We start from the raw sequence: 22,255 nt of genomic DNA, 5'->3' as shown, positions 1-22,255 counted from the left end.
GAGAAACCCTGCTCAGACAGGGGTAGTATTGTGAAGGGTATTAGACCTCCTAGTTCACTACACTCTGTGCCATTACCCAGAAATGTGTGTCTTGTACTGCTCAGTATCCTTCTGAATAGTAGAAGCTCATAAAGTCTGTCATTTCATCAAAGGAAAATAATAATGCAGCAGCCTTGTGAACCCAACTGGAGTTTCCCACACACTGTAATCCAAACACAGTGGTTAAATGTATCTTATTGTTTTAACTTATTTGCTACAGAAAGATAGATTTAAGTGATTACAAGCGATGATGCATAAAAATCAAGATTGGTTACAAAAGAAAATAAAAGGATAAAATGCAAGCTAATACCTAATGTAACAAGCTAAGTGAACTTAAAAGCAAAAGGTTTTGTCTTACCATATTCTGCAGAAAATTTCACGGGCTTGGTTTCTTTCAGCCTGGGTTCAGTTTTTTGAGAGTCGTTGATGTCATGAGCAGAGGTGAGAGAGGTAAATTTGAGTCCACTGTCTCTCATTCTTATGTCACTCTCCCCTCTTTGAGGATTACCCACAGCTGGGGCGCAGGTGACAAGCAGTCTTTTGTTGACATAAGGTCTGGACTGTCCACACGATTAAATGAAAATTTCTTGTTTATACCTTCCCCTGCTGCAGAATGGCAGCTTAAGCTCTTCAACACCTGGCTGGGGCCAGTGTATCTTTGTCACTGAAAAACTGGCTTGTGGGTGTTACCCAGAATTACAGCATATTTCAGTAACAATTGTATAGTAAAGTATCAGGGGGTAGATGTGCTAGTCTGGATCTGTAAAAAGCAACGAAGAGTCTTGTCACCTTATAGACTAACAGACGTATTGGAGCATGAGCTTTCGTGGGTGAATACCCATTTTGTCAGACGCATGTCATATAGTAGAGTCTCATAACTGCACGTATAGTGTTGCTATACGTAGTCCAATGGGATAATGATATTTAGCAGATTATGACTTTTCAAGTGATACCTCACAAGGCATACTTTGTACACAATTTAACATAGTCTTGTGAAAGTTGTGAACATAACAGTGTAGACCATCACACGCTCCTTCCATCTTCTGCAACAAATGAGGCAACAGTCTCCTTCCCAACACAACACTAGTTCATTCACTGAGCACCCTCAAACCTGTGCACTGAAGGAGGGAAGGGCAACTATGAGAAAAACCAGTGTGTAATCACATAATTAAAGACTGTATCATTATGTATATGCAGAGACAACCTTAATTCTGGAATTCCTAACTATGGAATGCTTAGCTTTGCAACCTTACTAATGTTCTTTTAAAGACTTTTTTGTGTAATTAGACTTACACATAACTTGCGCTTAATTTTCAGATGGCTATGCTTTCCGCAACATCCCTGTGAGGTGGCTAAATATTACACCTGTTTAACAGATTGAGTGAGTAAGTAAGGTAGAGAGAGGTTAAGCGACTTGCTAACAGAGGGGGATAGTGTCAGATGGCACTTGTACCAATGAGGTCTTGCCCTCTAGTCCTGTGGTCAGGCCACTACTTCTATAGTATCCTTCTTCTGAAGTAAATTTTGGGAACATGATGGATGTGTTAACTGGCCGTAAAGCTTTGAAATTTGATGTTGAAACAATTTTCTTTTAGTAAAAATACTAAATTACCCAAGAATTCATTCCTTCTTTAAATTTTTGAGTAGGTTACTCTGGCAATCAGTGGTTGCTAAGACGCAAATTGCTAGATGTCCTAGAACTGCTTGCACCATGATAAGTATCATGGCCATTCCTAAAGCAAAATAATAATGAGAAATCACTAAGTTTGCCATAGTTACTATGTTTTAAATATAGTTGTGGCTTATGGCTGAGCACTTAAACAGATTTGGGGAAATGATGAAAGATCTATTTAGAGATTAATCTTCAAATGTGCTGGCTCCTGGCAGCCCTTTAATAGTCAACATATGAAGTCAAGACATGCATTTGCAAAATATTTATTGCTTCTTGTTGAAAATAAAATTGAGGGCAGCCTAAGGTAAATAAATACAGTTCACTCTTAGTGATTAATATGCTGTGGCTGTGTGAGCTGACCTGCTAGAGCTCTGAAAAGGCTTTTTTTCTGGAAAGCTGTTTACCTATTGTGTTTTAACATGCAGTGCAGTCTGTGAAGGTTAGCTTCGAGAAAGTTTAGCAGTGGCCTGTAGAGGGTGGTGGTGGTTTTTTAAAATGCATTTAAAAGAGTATTGTAAACTTTATTTAGCGTAGATTTTCCCTCAGAAGATGCAATCCTAGCAATTGTATAGATTGTCTGTGGATGTATAAAAGTACATACGAGCCACAGAGACATGGCTTGCTTGCATGAGTAGATATGTGTATAGCACATGTGCATAATTTAGTTTCACAGGGCAGTGTTTAGGGACCCCATCATTGCATGTTGACTGAAAACAAGAGTTCTACTCTGGACATCCGATTTATTCAGCACAGTTGTAACTGGATTGTGAATTTAGAAACTACGTGTTTGATCAAGGTGTAAATTCAGTTGTTACCAAAACAGGAAATAATCTCACTGTTGCTTATTATGTTATGTTTCTGTGATCAAGAGTGTTCTATCAGATAGCTAAAAAAGAAAATATTGTACGGGTAGATCATTTTATGTTTGTGATCTAATTCTGTTCTCTCTAGATTACTTTGAAGGGACATTTGGGATGTTTTAGGCTCAAAATGTAAGGTTTTGTTTAAAGAAAAAAATATTTTGCATAACTTAAGGTGAAAATTGATTTGCTTTCACATACTATATTTTTGATATTCCAGGGAAAACAAATTTTTCCATTTAAAATTCCCTGTGTTTGCAATCCAAACATTAGAGCACTGTATGAGTGGAAGAGAAATAAAAACAACAAAAATGACCAATATATTCTTTGTTCCAGCTAAGTGTACACTGAAAAGCATTTGTTGTGATAAGTTAATTGGAATTTTAAAATAATCACTTTTAAATACTGATCTTGTGATTCAATTTGTCCACCTAATGAAACCATTTGTTGATGTGATGCTATCCGGTAATGTGTCCACATGTCAAACGGCTCTTTAAGGTTTCCAAATAAACTGATTGGTTTTTGCTTACATTTACTTATCTTCCATAATCATCTTTTCTCTTTGCACTAAACTATCTGCCAAAAATATCCAACCTATGTTCCCACTTTTAACAATGTGACTAGTTTATTATAGGTACAATGAACTTCATCTTCAAATTACTTTGCTTTTCACAACATCCTTGTGAGGTAGCTATATATTGTACCTGTGTAACAGACTGAGCTGAGTCAGAGAGGTTAAATGACTTGCTAACAGAGGTAGGTCGTGTCAGATGGGGTTAATAATCAGGAATTCTTGTCCTTCATTCAGACCTCTACTACAGTGTATTTCATCTGAAGTTAATTCTTGGGACATGATGGAGATGTTAACTAGCAGTAAAGTTTTAACCCTGACATTTGTGCCCCAGACTGGATTAGAGACGTCTTGAGGTCCCTTCCACTTCTTTGATTTTATGATTTAAATAGTTTTCTTCTAATAAAAATGCTTAAAGAATTTCATTCTTTCTTTATATTTTTACACAAGTGTGCAAACTAAATGCTTTAATATTTGTAATCCATAATTCCATTTTAGCCCCATAGGATTTTTAGCTTGGACTTTGGCAGACTGGATCATTTTTCTTTCAGAAATAAAGTAGATAGCTCATATAACATGACTGCGATTTTAAGGCGCAATTAAGGAGATCAGAGTTTGCATCTCAAACATGGTTCTTTATTCCCTATCTGGGAATGCAATCAGGCAAGTCAATATAGCCCCTAGCTTCATTAGCTGTATGTTTTATTCAAACACCCTTGGTGCAACCTAGGAGGGTTATTTAACTGGCTGTGGAGAGCCAGCTCTCCTCAGCTGGAGGGATGGATCACCATGATCCTAAGTCAAGGGTCGGCAGCCTTTCAAAGAAGAGCCATTTTTTTTTTATTTTTGACCAAAATATTTCGAGAGCTGCATCACATGCAAAGCTATTTGTAGAGTTAGAATTGAACATATTAAAGTTATTACTACTCACCAATACTTTTAATGCGACTTCTGCCATTTGAATTTGAATATAACCAGGAGCGGGCTCCGGGCTGGGGCAGGGAACTGGGGTGCAGGAGGAGGTGTGGGATCTGGGAGGGAGTTTGGGTACAGGAGGGGGTTCTGACTTGGGACAGGGGGTAGGGGTGTGAAAGGGGATGTGAGGTGTAGGCTCTGGGCGGGAGGAGCTTACCACAGGCAGCCGGCAATGCAGCAGGGCTCAGGCAGGCTTCAGGTGGTCACCCCATGCCACTCCTGGAAGCGCCTGGCTAGTGGCACGTCTCTGCGCGCCCGGGGGGAGTGTCTCTGTGCACTGCCCGTGCCTGCAAGCACCGCCCCTGCAGCTGTGAGGACGGGGCAGTGCACAGAGACATACCTGCAGCCACTGCTTTTGGGAGCGATGTGGGGCCAGAGACCTGCTATGCCCCTGGCTGGGAGCCGCCTGTGGTAAGTACCTCCCAGCCAAAGCCTGCACTTTGCATGCCCTCAAAAAATGGCTGCCTGTACAGGGGCAGCCAAAGGGCTCTGGAGCCGCATGTTGCCGATCTCTGTCCTAAGTGCTTAGGGAATTAGGGGGGAGGGGGGCACACTGTGTGGAAATTTTTAAATTACATTTCTAATAAGGCAAATAGAATGGATTTATTCATGAATGGGGCTCAGGAACATTGTTACAGAGTAGTTCTGCGCATGAAGAAATGAAAGATTCAGTGTATGTTTTTCTCTGAACCGACTTAGTCAATTATACTACTTTAAAAGCCTTTTGGTTCTTTTGTACCTTCGTTTATTTCCTGCCTGGTGTCTATTCTATATAGATTCTTATACCATGCTCATCACCATAGTGTCTGAATGCCTTCCACCAGTGCTATGTGTTATGGTAATACTACTAAGCAATGTGACTATTTGTAATTTGTATTAACGTGTCACATGTTTGTTCTTGGAGTGGAAGGTGATAAGGATTATGATGGTCCTTTGTTCGTTGGAGAGTTCATTCCACAATCTTGGAACAGCCCCCAAGAAAGCTCTGCTGTTGCCCTTGGTGTCCTTGTTCTTTTTTGTCTTTTAAAAATATATATTAATTTGACTAATGTTAATGTGTTATGGTTCTCCAGTTTGTACTAAATCATAAACAAGAGTTAAATTTATCTCCCAGCTGGGTTCCCAATGTTTTATTTTTCCCATCAGAGATATTCCTCCCTTACACAAACCTCATCTTTTTAAGTGTAGGAAGGCACATTAAACAACACGTAATTTAATGCCCTCAAATTTTCTTAGCCCGTTGAGCTGCTTTATGATCTGGTTGTTTCATGTCCTTCATAATTGTCTGGGGCTGCCAAATAGCATTTTTCATGATCTTTAACTCAGTCTGCATTGCTGGTCTACGTGTTTAAGGAATTTCTCATGTACTTAAATTTAAGACACAAGAGCTGGAGTAAGAAGAATGGCAAATAATTCGCTTCTCGTAGGAAAGCTGCTGGCTGTTGGGTTTGTGATGTCTCAGACAGATTTTTTCAGGTGGTAGGAAGCTTTTAGTATTAGCATAAAGTTTAGGATGTAAAGACTAAAGCTGCTATGATAAGTGCTGCTGATTATAAGGCTGTTTACATATTGACATATTACTCTTTTAGGTTAACCCTATATCCTAACATGACCTAATCATTCTTGTTTGTGCCATAATGCTGCAGGTAAATAATGTTTTCCTTCTTAACATAATGTGTAAACATTAGAAAACAAGATTGCCCTTACCAGTAGTGCTACTAACATCTATTCACTCATTCATGTCTCCTCATAGGTTGTAACTTATTTTCATAACCTGAACGAAGCATTATTTTAAAATGGTTTAAAGTATTATTTTTATATTTAAAAAAGCCTAAGGGGAACTACAGTCTATTGCATTTTAAATGTTTTGAGAAGTTAGATTATTTACTTTCAGGGGTTTCTTAATAAAAATCAGTGACTCAGTGAATCTACAGCTCAGCTGCCCTGGATCATAGAATCATAGAAGATCAGGGCTGGAAGAGACCTCAGGAGGTCATCTAGTCCAACCCCCTGCTCAAAGCAGGGCCAACACTAACTAAATCATATTATATTGGCTATATTGCTCCAAAGTACTGAAAAGCCATAAGCATTTCTTTGGTTATTTATCTGGCAGCGTACGGGATCTTCTGAATATTGACAAATCTTTATAGATGTTCCTAAGCAATCAGAAATGCTCCAGCCTTACCAAGAGATTCATTTTACTTTTAGTGTTTTTCTGCCTTCAGAATAAAATGATTTTATCATACTAGAGCACAACTAAAATTTCATGTGAAATAGTAAAACATAGATTCCATAATGTTGAAGTTTTAATAACAGAAAAAGATAGACACAATTCCCCCAAAAAGCCATTGTGAAGAAAAGTTAATCTTCTGAAAAAATTTTAAAATGCTAATTTAAAGGTCAGAGATTGCTTCTTTTAATATAAAAGGACTAATTTTAATTAAGACTTTTCTAGAACTCTTAAGGAGTCTTGTGCAATTATCATTCTGTTAAAAAACACAACCTTTTCTAGAATGGAATCCCTAATATTATAGTAAGGATTTAATTTCTAGGTTTTGATATAGAATTAATAAAATGTAATATGGAGTATAAATGTGGTTAGATGATAAAATGAGAAAGGAGAAATCTCTTGAATTGTGATCCCAAATTTGGAACAGAGCTGTTAACTCACCTATTGGTGTTTCTGTTAAAGAGAATCACTAAGGTACTGGTCCCATGGAATTTTATGACATCTCACATGGAAAAGATATTAAAATGTAAATCCAGTGCATGCAGGCAAATATATGGGGGATGGGTGCTGTCTTCCATATCTGGTGGGAGGGTCTGAAGGTGGCCAAATTTTGGATGTGTATCCTGGATATAACATTTTTGAAATTAGTTTTTGAAAATCACTGGATCCAAATGGCATCTGATCCTTCAATTCTAGTTCAGGGCTTACTTTTGAAAGGGGAATTATCTACTTAAAAATTCTAAAATTCTCTCATTTCTTAGTGGCACATACATTTTATTAAAAGCCTTTTTTCTGTATCACTGGAGTTAATATTGGTCACTGAATGCTGCTGCTACTTTTGCTTCTGAGCATATTTTTAAAGTAAATTTTGTGTTATCGAAAGTTGCCAGATTGACCATTCTAGAGAATCAAGCCTTCTTTTTGTCCACTTAGTTATCCGTTTGCATTGTTTTGGAGGCACATCTTGCCATCCCTCCGCCCTTCAGTGACCCCTTCAGGGAGAGAAAAAGTGAAGTTTAGTCCTCAGATTTACTCACTCCTGGACAGCTCTACCTGTAAGAATTCCAGCTGAAGCCCTAATTCATTTCACATAGGCCTGAACTTAAAACAAAATGGAAAATTGTCTAAATTTGGAACTAGACTGAGGCCCCTTGCTGGCCGATTCCAGATAGAACATTGATTAATTGAAGAAGAGGACTTGGATATGGGGAATAGGAGGTCACTAATGGAAATGAATACTGGAAGCTGAATGATAAATGGGGAAATTTTGGCCAGCTGATGAATGAAGTAGTGGGAAAACCCGAGGAACCCATCTGAACTATCCTTTGGGTAGGGACCAGGGCACAAGGAAGTCCTCTCTTGGATCAGGAAGTAGACCTCTCTCTTTGCTTGTATATGTATGACTGCTTGTATTCTGACATGGAGGAACAGAGGTCATTATGTGGGGATTGAAAAGTTACCATCTTCTGGCTCCAAATGAAGACTAAGAAAGCAATTAGCAATGCAAATACAGAAATCCTCTAACTCCTTACCTATTTAAGTGGTTCTACTTCCTGATTCCCCAAAAGAGTGACAATACAGTATATGTTGGGGCGGAAACATGTAAACCTCCTCGTGGTATTTGTACAATAGATTCAGTCCAATCATCGACCTTGTGGGATCTAACAATTTAATGATTTAACTACCCCCTTGGGATAGAAGCAATGACTGAGACTCTTAGGGCTTCTCTGCACTGCCACTTACAGTGCTGAAACTTTCCTTGCTCAGGGATATGAAAAAACACCCCCAAGTGATGCAAGTTTCAGCACTGTAAATTGGCAGTGTAGACAGTGCTACAATGCTGGGAGCCATGCCCCCAACTCTGGGAGCTATTCCCCTCGTGGAGGTGGTTTCTCTCCTAGTGCTGGAGCCACAACTACTCAGCCATGTTAAAGCACTGCCGCGGCAGCGCTTTAATGTTGACTGTCTAGAAATACCCTTATTCAAATGTTTCCCTTTGCTTTATAGTCTGAGAGTGGTGAATTGAAAAATACAGCAATCCAGAGGTGAATTTTTGGGTCTAGCTTACTCCACCCTTTAGTGTCAAACTAAATTGAAAGCAGTTTGCATAGACCTTGTTTGAATAGTTTCTGTTAGCTTTTTTCTCATCACGACAGTACAATTTTTGACTGAATTTGCTGCTGACAAAAGGTGGTCCTGGAGGGCAAGGGCCTCCAACTACTGTGTAGACACAGTGAGGCTGTAACAGTGCAATCTCGCTAAGTAATCTGCCTCAACCCTGTCCTGAGGGATCCAGCTTTCTTTAGGGTAAGAGAGGAAGTTGAGTGTCCTTGGCCTCTTATCTCAAAATGCCAAGTAGGCTAGTCTCGCTCAATTATATTTACTTTTGTTCTGTTAACTAGAACATAGATAGCACTAGACAGTTTTTTCTGTAGTCAGCATTGTCACGGTGAAATTGGGCATATTTATTTTGCAAAGAGGAGATGTTATATAATAATGTGTACAAATACTGTAAACGGACTTTAGAGGTAGAGTTTTCTAAGATGGCTTACAAGGCTTCAGTGTTTTACAGTTTATTTTAAGTTTTACTGGTTACTTTATTTGTAGTCTCTCATCTTGATAGCATTTTTCCCCTAGGGAACCCTTTTCCTTTTGGCAAATACGGATTTTTATCCCCCTGTATTTTAATAGGTAATTTTGTCCCTCTGTATTAGTATGGAAATTTTTATTTTAACAACTTCAGCTTCTGTTTATGCCTAGTATCTACAGCCTACTGCACACCAGTATTGCCTATGTTGTAGGAAGCAGCAGCCTTCACTCTACATTTATTTGCTTTAGATTGTTTTAAAGGCAGACCCCTTAAGGTTCCTTCACTGCATTCAGTTTTCTATGTTGTATTTCCTTTGTTGGTTTATGGTATTAAAAAGGCACGTGTGGGAATATTGAATTTTTATATTAATAGTGTTTCTAATAGGTCCTTTGAGTATAGTACAAAGTGAATGTGAACATAATTTTTCTTACTGACATTATAGATGGTCCAGAAGGCCACAAATGCTTGAATAATTTGCTGAGATTCTGTGCTATATTATCACTGCTCAAAGACATGCTAATCTAGTAGGTGCTGTATGTATTGTACAATAATCATCGTATGGAGAGAAGGAAATTAAACATCCAGAGCAAAAGTGACAGTAATAAAACAGATTCAATACATCATAAAGGAATCAGTGGAGTTTGTATAGTATCCATAAAATGTGTGGTTTTCTGTAAATTAAAAATTAAGGGGAATTAGCTATTTCACAGAAGCAGCTTCTGATATCAACTATAAATAAATAACTTTCCAATTCTTTTCTTTTTTACAGTGTATTAACACTTTGTATACAAGCCTATAGATCACAATTGGACTTAATTTTAGATAACTACAGTTTCTTTTTTGTTTTGTGGTCCCCATATGGTGTCTAACTCCATGTTATGACTACTGTATTAGTGTATCTGTGCGCTGTGTATCTATGCACTATGGCACAGAATCGTTGTTACAGTAGTAAAACTAGCACTCGCTTTTCGGATCTTCTACAATGTCAGTGTAAGACAACCTGGTAACAATACAGTACATAATACTAACTTAGTGTTCCTGTCCTCGTCTCCCTCTGCTGTATTTTTTAATTCAGTGAAACCCTAAAGGAAATAAAATACAGACACTAAATACAGAAAAGGGTCCTTGGGGATCTTCCACATCTAGACACTGCGCAGTTCCTGAATACTAAGCACTCTGCAATACCATAAATTTTTAAGTGTTGAAGTATATTTTAAGGAATTGGTTGGATGATGGACTAGGTGTCCTAACAGAGCTGTCTCCTGTCTAATTCTGTATGCCCATAGGGTAGAGAAATGGGGCAGATCATCATGAAATATCTTTTTCCATTGTAGCTCAGAGCCTTAACATTATTTTAACCCCTTCATTCCAGAATTAATTGCTACCACATGCAGAAACACTATTGGTGGTCCTTAGGGGGATAAGGGGTTGAAATAAATGTGTTAAATATTGTTCATTTTAAAACCTCAAAGCATATCATAGTGAAATATTTCAGTACAGTTTTCTATTTAGTATCTTTAATTTCATTATTTAAAATTGTGTAGAATCTGAAAAGTATACATTCAGGCAAATACAGTTTGAGCAAAAAAGCAGTGACTGTTTTTTAATAATAAAAAAGTATCTAAAGTGCTTTTCACTGCTACTTTAATTATTTGGTGGTATTCATATCACAGTATCTTTAACTTTAATCATTTGCAATTTGAGAGATGTGCTAAGTTCCAGCTGACATTTTCAAGACTCAAAGCCAAAGCCGATGGTTCTGGAAAAGGAGATTGCTATTTGCTACTAATATCAGTCTGGGTTGCTGAGGGAATTATCTCTATCCTCACTAAGTTTTAACGTTCCAAACTTGCCTCTTAAGATTTTTAAAATAGGATTTAATGCAACAAGACTCTTTTTACTTGCCAGCACTTTTAACATAGGTTTGGCATGGAGATACAGTGTCAGAATTTTGCTATAGGAACAGAAGCCAGAGAAATTGATATATGAAATGTTATAGTCCATGCTTCTGCTTTTTGTGTCTTTTATTCTGAAGTTTAGGAGAATGTTTTTTCAGTAAATTGAACAAACTAAAGAAAATGGTGAGTAAAGCACCTATCTTTTTGGAATCTTCTTTTTTATAATACTTGCTCTAGCAAACAGCTACTTGCCCATAATGATAATAAAGTAGCTTAAATTAATTAATACAATGACAAATCAGGTTTAAATAAAATATCAGCACTAAAACTTTATTAATTTGATTCAGATTTCAGTGTCAGCTATATTTCCGTCATTCTATTTTGCAGCTGAAGAAAATTGCTATTTATTTTTAGTAGAATCTTGTTTCTTGAAGACAGTTCAGCAGTTAAACACTGAACTTGTCCTTTAATGACACAATTATTTTTCACAATTAAAAAAAGAAATGTACTGTTTCACAAATCTTATTCAGAATCTTGAAACTCCAGACTGCTTCCTGTCATTCAGAGTGGTAGCCATGTTAGTTTGTATCAGCAAGAAGAAACCATTTTTTCATGTTCTCTGTGTATATATGTCTTCCTACTGTACTATTCATTGCATGCATCCGATGAAGTGGGTTTTAGCCCACGAAAGCATATACCCAAATACCAGTTACTTTCTTCTTGAAAATACTCCGATTTCTTAATCTGTTGAGCTGTGACTTCATGTTTTTATGAGGTTAACCATCATTTGGAAGTTTTGAAGACTCAATTATGTGGACTAAATGAAACAGTACAACAGTTCAGACTGTATAGGGGAGCTAGGGATGCTGAGGATGGTTTTGGTAAAATATGATTGTACTGGTTTTTAAAGATTGTCCAGTGGAAAGTGTGTAGATATATTTATCAAAGCATGGTTACCTTAATTTTTCATTAGTTAAAAAATCTGTTTTTGAAATTAGTTTGTAATAAAAATGGTGAAAATTAGAATTCATTTTCTCTAATTTTTTAACCAACTTTCTGCCAGCAAAGGTGTGCATTTGGTAAATAATATGGAATATGCCACCCATCTTGTGTCCTGACAAAAGGCGAATAAAACATTAAATGGACACTCTAAACTAAAAAGCTGTGTTGCTTGGAGAACTCCTAATCATCTATCTAACTGCACTACAGTTATCCCAGCCCCTATAGTGCATGCTTTCTCTTGTGCTGGTTGTGTTCTGTGTGCTTCTCTGTAACTCTAGCTACAAGTTGGATTGGTCTTTATAGGATGTCCTCTGTTTAAATGGCAGTTCATTATAGCAAATGTTTCACACTCTCCTTTCCTCTGGGAAACAGTCTTGGCTCAAATTCAGTTGCCAACTAGACAAGAAGTTTCTCCATTTTGATTTCATTTTGATTTTGGTGTAGTAAATGGTTTGATTTGGAGAAGCTTTCTGCATTCATGGTAGCAAGCTGTGCTATTTGTTTGAAAAGGAGGATCTTCTTATTGTAATTGTAACTCTATTTATAAACTAGATGTGAGTTTGGCTTAAGTTGTTCAGCGCTAATTCCAGCATTTGTGAGAACAAATTTGCTCTATGATTTATTTGAAAACAACAAATTTAAAAATCCAGATCAGAAAACTAAGAAAGTTTTCACTCTTGCTTTCTGTAGAAAACCAAACCAAATAAACATTTTTTATGGAAGTGTTAGGTCAAAATGTCAGATAGGATTTGCATCAAAATCTGATTTGTAAAGTAGTACTCTTTTTGTTTCAGCTGTAAACTTTCAAAGAATGTACTCTGTAGTTCTGAAAATATTTCAAGAATCTTTAAATTCCACAGTTTTCCTTTCCAGTCTTTATTTATTAAATGGAGTAAATTACAATTAAAAAGGAAATTAATATTTTATATGTAAGATGATGCTATGAATTTAAAATGACAAACTACAAATTCAGTTTACCACCCACTCCTTCATCTGCTGTGCGGTCCGGTGTGCTATACACAGTAAACTTTATTTTTTATATATATAAATATATATAAAAAATATAGCACACAAACACACACACACCAACCCCAAAATGGAAAACTGAGAATATCAGGTCAAACAGGTTTTGTCTGACCCAAAGTGAATTTTTTTCATTTATTTTTCTCAAGAAAAATTTAAAAAAATTAGTTTTGGTTTGAACTGAACTGGATTTTTTTGGCTCAGTTTGAGTATATTGTGTAAGGTCATACCTCTTGACCTATTTATTTTTCATTGGGATGATTTCATTATTTGGAAAGTGCTCAGAGACCACATAAGGGGCAAAATATAAGAATCTAAATGCCGAAAGAACAGCTGCTACATGATATGAATATTAGGCCAATCCTGTTTCCATTGAAGCCCACGGCAATGTGACAGGATCTGAGTCTAACACAGTCAATAAATTATGAACATTGCTGTTATTTATGTATTGCTAAATTATGATGTATGCTTTTTGTGATTGCTTTAACCTAGCTGTAAAATGGTTGTATACTACTTTTGCGTGCTTCATGTATCTTTTTGTGGGGGAAGGACTGATTTATAGGGAGAGTATGAAATTGTTCACATCTTAGTGTACATCATGGGAGAAGTGTCTAACTCTATTGAATGCATATTGAAGGTAAATCAGTTTTTGAAACACTAATTGATTTCAGTGTTGTGAACTGAGTTTGGCTGATGGTTTTTACATCAGTGGTTTGGAGATAAAGAGGTAATCGAAGAGCAATTAAACTTTAAACTGTAATAGTTCATATTTTGCATCCTGTTGGTACTGTTTATTGGCATAAGTCTAGTGGATTTTATTTTTTTAAATGCCAAAAAGCCAGCCAATGAAAAAAAAACACTGCAGAAGTAATGTTTTTATTTTATTTTATTTTTTGAGTAGCAGACTATAAGAATTCAGTAAAGCGATTCTGAAAGTAGTCTCCTTCAGAACGGTCACTTTTCTCCGGTAATTCCAGTGGGTCTTGACTCTTGCTTGTTACAGTCAGCACTTAATACAGATAGCATTTAGTACTAAAATCTTTACTTTCTTGGAAATTAACTTTTTCTTTCAAAGTAAAAGGTCAGACTACTCATTCTTAAGTGTGCAATTTAAACAGTTATTGCTAATAATCAGTCTTGCTTGTAGAAACATTTAGCTGTGTCATGTCCTGATTTTTTGTGTGACAGTTATGTAAATGTTCTAAATTAAAACAGGTTAGATTGTATCATTCTGTTTACTGACATAGTAGCCTGGAGTTGATCACTTAAATTAACTCTGGTAATCCTAAAGTGTTTTTACAATCACAGCACACGTGTATGATTGAAATGTTTAATATATTGGCTTCTATAGTGAGTATGTTACAAGTGAAATGCAGTAGAAATGTGCCACGTGCGTTTAACCCCTCCCCCCCCACCATTGTTTATGTCTTTGGGGCTTAATGGTAAATCTTTGTTTTAGAAAACCTCCATATGTGAGTTTGGTCTCTTATTTTAGAGATGGCAACCTGACTTTAGAAAGCTTGAGAGCAGAAAATATAGAAATTAATATTCTCTGATAACCTAAATGATAAGCACCCCACAAAGTATATAAAGCTATGAACACCTTTTTTAACAGGCTTTGAAGACTGCAGATGAAGACACACATTCTAACCATTTAAGCATAATAAAAATATTAATACTCATGGAAGAGGGACAAGACTTACCTGAACAACCTGTAAGTATGTTTGTAAAATCTTATAAATTATTGGAAAATAAGTCAATAGTCTAAAAAAAGTCAATTGTCATTATCTAATGTATAACAGGAAATATGTCTTACATTTGTTGTGTATTTTTAGATGTGAGGATTGTTCTTGCTGTTGGTAAAATATATTGTGCCTTAGCCTAACTGGGGTTATACAAACTACAGTTAAATAAAGTGAGTAGATATTACAAACTTCAAATGTACCTATCTTCGTTTAAAATCATGGATAATAAATATTTCCTTTGTTCAGAACCTGTACAGTGAAATACATGGTTTCAAACCATTTATGGAAAATGAAAAATTACTATTTAAGATAGCACTTGTAAAATAGTTACCATAAACTCTATGCTCTTTAATTTCTTCTGGTACCCTGGAGATCTTAGAGAAGTTCCCTATTCCCTAGTACATTGTGAGCAGCTGTTGCAGGAAAGCAGTATTGTCACCTTTTAATTTAATTTAACAGTGTCTGTAGGTAAGAAGTATGGTTGGAGTGATATATGTTTTTAAATCCTATTTGCTGCATCCTAAAACCAAAGTTCTGCTAATAAAGATTTTAGGGTGAATAACGGATTTTAAATACTGTAACAAAAACAAGACATTTTAATTTTTACTATTTATATTTACAGTTTCAAAATTCCTCAGAGGTGCTTCTTATCACTGATCATGCTCTTCTTGATAGAAAATTTGTTGACAAAGTTCTTAAAGATATTTGAAATATTAGTGCATATTTGTTTTTTAAATTACTTAGATGGAATGTTATTGTCAGTTCTGGAAGAGTAAATGTGAATGCAGGATAATGGTCAGCATATAAAGTCCTACATCTAACTTTAAAGTAAATTCAACAGTGTAATAATTAAACACATTACTTTACAAACAAAAAATTAATGACAATATTATATTTAGAATTCAGTCAAGCTTGATGCAAACAAAACAAGAAAACATTTCTTCATTTTTATGGTAGTCTGTGACTACTTTTTATACTGAAGTTATAAAATGTACTAGAAAACATGGGGGTATTTTTGGGAGGAATGTAAATTTAATAATCTTCGCATAGGAAATATTTTGGGGATGTTCAGACTGAAGAACTGTATCTCCTCCAGTTAATTTATCTGAGAAATCTAGTTAATATTTTGTAACTCTTCGTGTATCACAAGAATGGATAAACTGACATGGGGACATTCAATTAAACTGAAAGGCAGGAAATTTAAAACTAATCAAAGAAATACTCTCCTATACTACACACACACGAGTGGGAAACTGCCACAAGAAGATTCAATTGAGATTCAGAGCTCTGTATGATTCAGAAAAAGGTTAAGACATTTATATAGGTAATGAAAACATCCATAATAGTATCCATAGGTAAGGAAAACAGGTCAGTGAATCCTCATGCTTCATTTATAAACCAGCCTCTGACAGGAATTAGGAGGAAACTTTCTCGATGGGCAGATTATTCCAAAATTATCCACTGTGAATTTCCTTGCAATTTCCTCTGAGTCTCCTAGTAGCTACTGTCAGAGATGGACTAGTGGACTACATTGATCACTGCACTGATGTACAATTTGTATTGCCTGTAAATATTGGTTTGTCACCTGTACCTAGTGAAGGAGGGAACTAATGAATGTAGCTAACATTATTTTTCACAGTGAGAGCATTGTTGAAACCTACTGTTACCATTTAAAAATAAAGAAAGGAATGAATTCACCCTTGCAAAATTCTACTAGCTCATTAGCAGTTGGTTGATATTGTATATATCTGGGTTCCCAGTTTTTCCCCCTTTAATTAATTATGGCAACAGTTACTTTGAAAATGTAATCTATTACAAGCTACTGATTACTAGTACAAAAGATAGTATTACATATTATTGATTACTTATGTGATTTATTTTACCAAAATATTTGGAAGAATGGGAAAAAAGGAGTAATTCCAGACAATTTCTTATTTCCTGTTTCGGTCGATATTATTCAGTCGGTATTATTCAAATATGGAATAACTGTAATGTCTGCTTGAAGTTTACATTAATTGCTTTTCATGGATGTTGTGTGGTGTGATTGTTACCCATTTCAGAATATCCCACCATAAAGGTTATGTCCTGCATCCTGAGATCTTGATAGGCAGGACAATTTAGTCCCTGTTTTTTGCTGTCCCTTCTTTTCTTTCCAAGTGCTTTGCAACAGTAGGAGGGGGCTGTCTGCTGCATAATATGGGCTGCCACTTTAGGTGGGTTTCCCCTGGTCTCAGTGGTTTAGGGTTCCCAGGAGAATGACTGGGAATTGAAGACAAAGGTGAGGAGGTAGGTATGTGGCAAGAGTGATGGTAAATGATCCAAGGGTTACTGTTTCTTATGAAAAATTATTGCATTATTTATTGGGATTACAATTTTCAAAAGTAATCCCATACCGTGATCGGTTTAAAAAAAAAAGGTGATATAATTCTAAGTAACTTATTCTAACAAGCCTGCATGGCAAAAGGTGGGCAAGTAGATTTTGTTTCACAACTGGTAAATTTTTCTTGACAGTTTTCCAAAATTGAGATATAAATTTCAAGAATCAATAAAATCTCATGAGCATGGCCAATTTTAAAGTATTATTTGAATACTCATCAGATACATCCCGCCTATATTGCCCTCCAATATGGTGATTACTTCCCATAAACACCAGCAACAAGAAAGCTAGAGCTGCTGCTGCTGCCAGAGCAGAGAGGAGGAATAGCCACCGTTGGGCTAGAGTGATGGCCGAAAAATGCGTTGCGCTTCACTTGTGCATGAGCTTTCAGTGTTGGGTGGTATTCTGCAATCTCGGAAGCTGAGATTGGAGCACTATTTTACTGCGGTTGCATTCACAGCCAGTCATTCTGTTGTATTCTTTTGCTATAACTAGAAGCCCTATTGTAATGAGCCAGCCACTCCCAGTCCATAGTCAAGCCCAAATTAATGGTGGTAAATTTGCAAATGAATTTTAGTTCTGCAGTTTCTCTTTGAAGGCTGTTTCTGAAGTTTTTTTGGTTTATGTACAGGTACTTTTAAATCTGTTATAGAATGTCCAGGAAGATAGAAGTGTTCCCCTATTGGCTTTTGTATGTTACAATTCCCGATGTCCGATTTGTGTTCATTTATTCTTTTATATAGAAACTGTCCGGTTTGGCCAGTGTACATGGCAGTGGGGCATTGCTGGCATATGATGGCATATATCACATTAGTAGATGTGCAGGTGAATGAGTCCCTGATGGTGTGGCTGATGTGGTTGGGTCCTCTGATGGTGTTGCTGGAGTAGATACGGGGACATTGGCCAAACCATATGTCAAGTTTTTTTTAAAGTCTTCATAGGATCCCAGTCCATTTTGGACCAGAAGTGACCAGCCAAATCTGTGTTTAAATTCATCCCCCTACAATAGTACATCATGCTACCGTTAGACTAGTGAGCCATCCACAAATGCAGTATTAAATACTAGTTTAATTTCTCTTACTCTAAAATGCATGTTGGGACTTCTGATTTGCTACTGTTGTGAACAATAAATGATTTAAACTTCTTTCTTCAAGTATTACCTTGCTAGGGAAAGGGTAAAGGATCCTAGTTCAGGGCAGCTGAGCACTGGATGCAGTTTGAGTGCTAGATCTGTTCAGATTAGGATTGTTTTAGATTTAACGAAGTTCCTTGAGTTACAAAGAACAGTCCCTATCAAACCTTGGGAGTTGAGTATCCCAGTGCAAAAAAATGTGTAGGGGGGTGGGGGAGGGAGACAGGGAAAAAGCAACCTTGCAAACAAATTCTGGAGTAGCAGTAGTTGTTTAAATCAGGGAGCTTACAGGTTTCACTATTTAACTCCAGGACTCAAACATAAGGTTACTTGAATTTAAACAGCTACTAATATTAACGGTGTTGCAAACAGTGATTAGCTTGTAGCTGCAGCCTATCACTTGTGTACAGAGATTGTCAAGGACAGATCTCTCTCATGGTGTCTTTGAACATTTTCATCTTTGCAGGTGAAAAAGGCCAAGATGCAGGAATCTGGAGAACAAAACTTAAGGTGTGTAGTACTGATTTTGATATTAGTGTTCACCAATTGTCAGTTTCTTGTTTTCATTGTACACTTCAATTGAGAAAGCAGGTTTATGTTGCTGTGTGCATTTCTCACAAGACCTGGACTTCTATCATTTATCTTCCTTTTATCAAGGAACACAATTTTGAGAAATTTCTGTTTTAAACAAAAATATTCTTTGAGACACAATGAGCTTTTTAAAGAATGCTAAATCTTGCCAAAAGCATTTTCTGTGAATGACTGCATAGAATTTAAATAGTATCAACTTACATCTTGCTTTTACTATTGCGTTGTAGTGCTCTGTTTAATACATTCCATGGAGCAGTCAGGTGAGACAGCCATTCACTGTGTAAGGAATTCTCTGACTGATAGGATCTTTTATTTTGGAATTAATTCAATGGTACATAGTTTTTGCTTAGCAGCTGTTTTTAAGTACATCTTTACTTTGATAATATTAATCACTATTACTACATTTAGAGAGAAGCGTGCTATGCATATCAAATTGTATGAGAAAATGAGTGGGACAGCATTGTCTTTTCTGATTGTCTTTCTGTCTTTAATTGGATTGTCATGACCCATGAGTCTCAAAACCTGGGTCTGCACGATATCCAGGAGCAGCCGTGCTCCAGCCTTCCATCTGGCAGTCTGCTGATGCTTGCCTGCTTGGGATAAAAGAAGCCCAGCTCCAGTTTGAGGCTTTGCCCCTGCAATCCTATTGGCAGAGTCCTGGAGAAGCTGACTGACTGGCTGGCTGGCCCTACTTAAACCAGCAGCAGGAACAGGAAGCTGTCCAAACAACTGGACTCCACCCCATTCTGGACTGCGTTCCTTGTGCTTCCTGCTCCTGCTGCTTGATTTCCTGGCATCTGATTTGTGGTTTTCTGCCCTCTCGGTGTCCTGATCCAGCCTGACTCTGGTTCCTGATTTGTGGTTCTGATCCCCGGTTTGTCTCCTGCTTCTCAGCTCCTGGTATCTTGACCCAGCTGACTCCTAAACCCAGTCTTGTGACCGTGGACTCTGGCTCTGACTACTAAGGCCTGGTCTACACTGAGGGTGGGGGTATGTGTGTGTGATGTAAGATACGTAACTTCAGCTATGGGAATATTTTGATTTACCTCCCATCCTCACAGCGTGGGATTGACAGCCGCGGCTCCCCCATCGACTCTGCTATTGCTGCTCACTCTGGTGGAGTTCCAGAGTCGACGGGAGCATGTTTGGGGATCGATATATCGCGTTTAGATGAGACATCGATCCCCGATAAATCGATCGCTACCTGGCGATTCGCCTTGTTTGGCCGCTCATGACTCAGCTTTGACATGGATTATTTTTGTCCCTTTGGGATTTTTCACTTTTACACATTACAACAAAGGTTATATTAGATTTCCATGTTCTATTAAAAGGTTTAATTATTTTGAGAAAATTTGTGAGTTAGTACTCACTCTGAAGGAGGTGAGGATTTGAGGTTTGTACAAAGAGATGCAAGGATATCTTTCAGATTCTAGTGTGTGGGTGTATGTGAAATAGTACAGAATGCAGAGTGTTCCCCTAGCAGCCTGTGGCCATTGTTAGCTTGGAAGGTCAAAATCAATTGCTTAAAATTTCCAGTGCTGTTAGTGCACAGATTTGTGATATTGGTAGCTAATGTGTGCTTTTTATCCTTTCAGTCAAGTGAGCACCACAGAAGTCAGTGATCCGAAATCTGAATCTTCAAGCCTTGGCCCAAACCTTCCCATGTCAAGTGAAAGTAAGGCTCGTTCTGACCCTCTCACTCCCATCTTTGTGTCCATTGGTTCCTCAGGGTCTTTGCATCAAGCAAACTTCTTGGTCCTTCACCATTTACCCCACCTTATCTTTCAAATCTAATTACTTTTCAGAGGCTGTCCCCTGCTTTTGCTCCAGTAATGATGCCAATCTCCATCTCCCTCCTGTTAGTTTCTCTCACAGACACCTTTCTGACCTCTCCCATGCACATCCCTGTTCTTGAGAAGAACTCCTGGTCAAAATTCACAAAGGGTCTATCGTAACTTCTTAAATCACTCTTTAAAACCTACCTTTGCTGCGGTGCCTACAAATCACTACTGCCTGGCCTTGGGGTTGGTGACCACCTGTGACTACTAATGCAACATTCCTGACTCTACCATTACCGTGTCTTCCCCATTCCCCTATTTGCCTGTTCATTCCTCTTTGTGCATTGTCTAAATCCTAGACTGTAATTTCCTTTGGGCAGGGACTGTTGTTTGGTAATGACAAATGAATGTGAACCGTCTCTCATAAGTTGTTACTACCTCAACACAAACACTGAGTGGAGTGTTTTACAATCATTTGCGCTGCTGAAGCGCAGTTAATCTGATGCTCTCAGAGCTTTACAGAAAAAGTTTCTCAAAACCACTGTGAGGGTAAGTAGTTTCATTTTGCAGATGGGAAACTGAGACGCAGAATCAATAACTCGTGGAAGGTCACACAGTGAGACAGTGGCAGAGGTGGGAAGGGGAGTACATACTCTGTACTTGATGTGAAACTTAGTGTCGTTAGCATACTGGTGCCCCAAAATGCCTGAAAATGTCCCCTCGTGCCTTTAATATAGATGAACAAGAGGTGACAGACTAGAACTCTGTGAGGGTCCCTGTTTGAGGACTTGCCTGGTGTCTACAATCCTCTGAGGGCTTGTCTAGATGAAGAATTAGTGCATAGCAAGTGGAGGTGTAAATCTATAGTGCACTCCGCTTTCTATGCACTAACTGGCTGTGTTGACCTTGCTACCGCACTAAAAGTTTGTGATGGTCCTCCCTATTGTATTCCACTGTGTGGTTATGCTTGCGCATTGTGCGCTCAGAGTCAGAGAATTTGAAAGTAGTGTCTGTTGGTCCATGCATGTGCCCTGACTCGCCTCGTGCTTCCATCCAAGGTGATATAAAGGGTGGGGTGGACCAACTTCATCTCCAGTTCCTTCTCACCACCACATGGTCTGGACCAGAACCTTCAGTATCCTCTCTCATACTATTCTAATTGGAGTTATAAATAGCTTTATCAGTTTTTAAGGCAGTTTACCTAGTTTTATTTCATTTCTAGTTTTAATAGTTAATAGTTTTAACAGTTTACTGAAGACTTCAAGGGTTTCCTGCCCCCATTCGTACCTCTTTTCGGATACCAGACTATGATGAGGACTTTGGGCTTCAAACTGCACCTCTTGCCCTCTATCCCGCTCAGTCAGCGCAAACCAATTCAGCGCTGCCTCTACAGCTTGGGAGAAGCTCACGTCGTGGCTATGTGCAGTTCTTCCCCAACTGGACCAGAGAGGGCTGTGCACTTCATCTCCGCAAGTATCTTATGGAGATGACCATGAGAACACAGTCAGACCCAGGCTGGGGAACATCCCTCCTTCCCCACCGTACATCAGCCTGATTCTGCGAGGAGTGTGCCTCCTGGTGCTATGTCCAACTCTGATGCCAGCAGAACACACGCGCGCGCACACACACACACACACACACGCGCGCGCGCGGTGAGGCCTTGTTGGGAGATTAGGAAGTACTCTAGTAAGCCTGGGACTAAGTCTTCCTCCAAGTTCAGGAAACTGGACATTCCCATCACCAGCTCAGCCCCAGGGGCCACAGCACATTCT

The 22,255-nt window shown here is 37.9% G+C and overlaps 1 protein-coding gene across 5 annotated transcripts in view; it reads left to right on the top strand.

Annotated features, from left to right (window-relative positions):
- The window catches only part of EYA3 (EYA transcriptional coactivator and phosphatase 3), a 143,549-nt gene that overhangs the window by 36,661 nt on the left and 84,633 nt on the right, over positions 1-22,255 (top strand). For 2 of the 5 annotated variants that reach the window (XM_030539105.1, XM_030539104.1), the window contains exons 2-4: positions 14,476-14,574; positions 18,581-18,624; positions 20,301-20,380. In XM_030539105.1, the coding sequence (XP_030394965.1) occupies positions 14,542-14,574; positions 18,581-18,624; positions 20,301-20,380 (157 nt within the window). In that variant the 5' untranslated portion in view covers positions 14,476-14,541. Of the gene's footprint in view, positions 1-14,475; positions 14,575-18,580; positions 18,625-19,599; positions 19,696-20,295; positions 20,381-22,255 lie in introns of those variants that run through there. The other 3 variants (XM_030539106.1, XM_030539108.1, XM_030539109.1) reach the window with 3 other exon arrangements.

The sequence above is a fragment of the Gopherus evgoodei genome, chromosome 20 (genome assembly GCF_007399415.2).
Source record: "Gopherus evgoodei ecotype Sinaloan lineage chromosome 20, rGopEvg1_v1.p, whole genome shotgun sequence".
In the NCBI taxonomy this organism is placed as follows: Eukaryota; Metazoa; Chordata; order Testudines; family Testudinidae; genus Gopherus; species Gopherus evgoodei.
The sequence above is the reverse complement of the archived record's forward strand: the minus strand, read 5'-3'. Positions and strand labels throughout refer to the sequence as shown.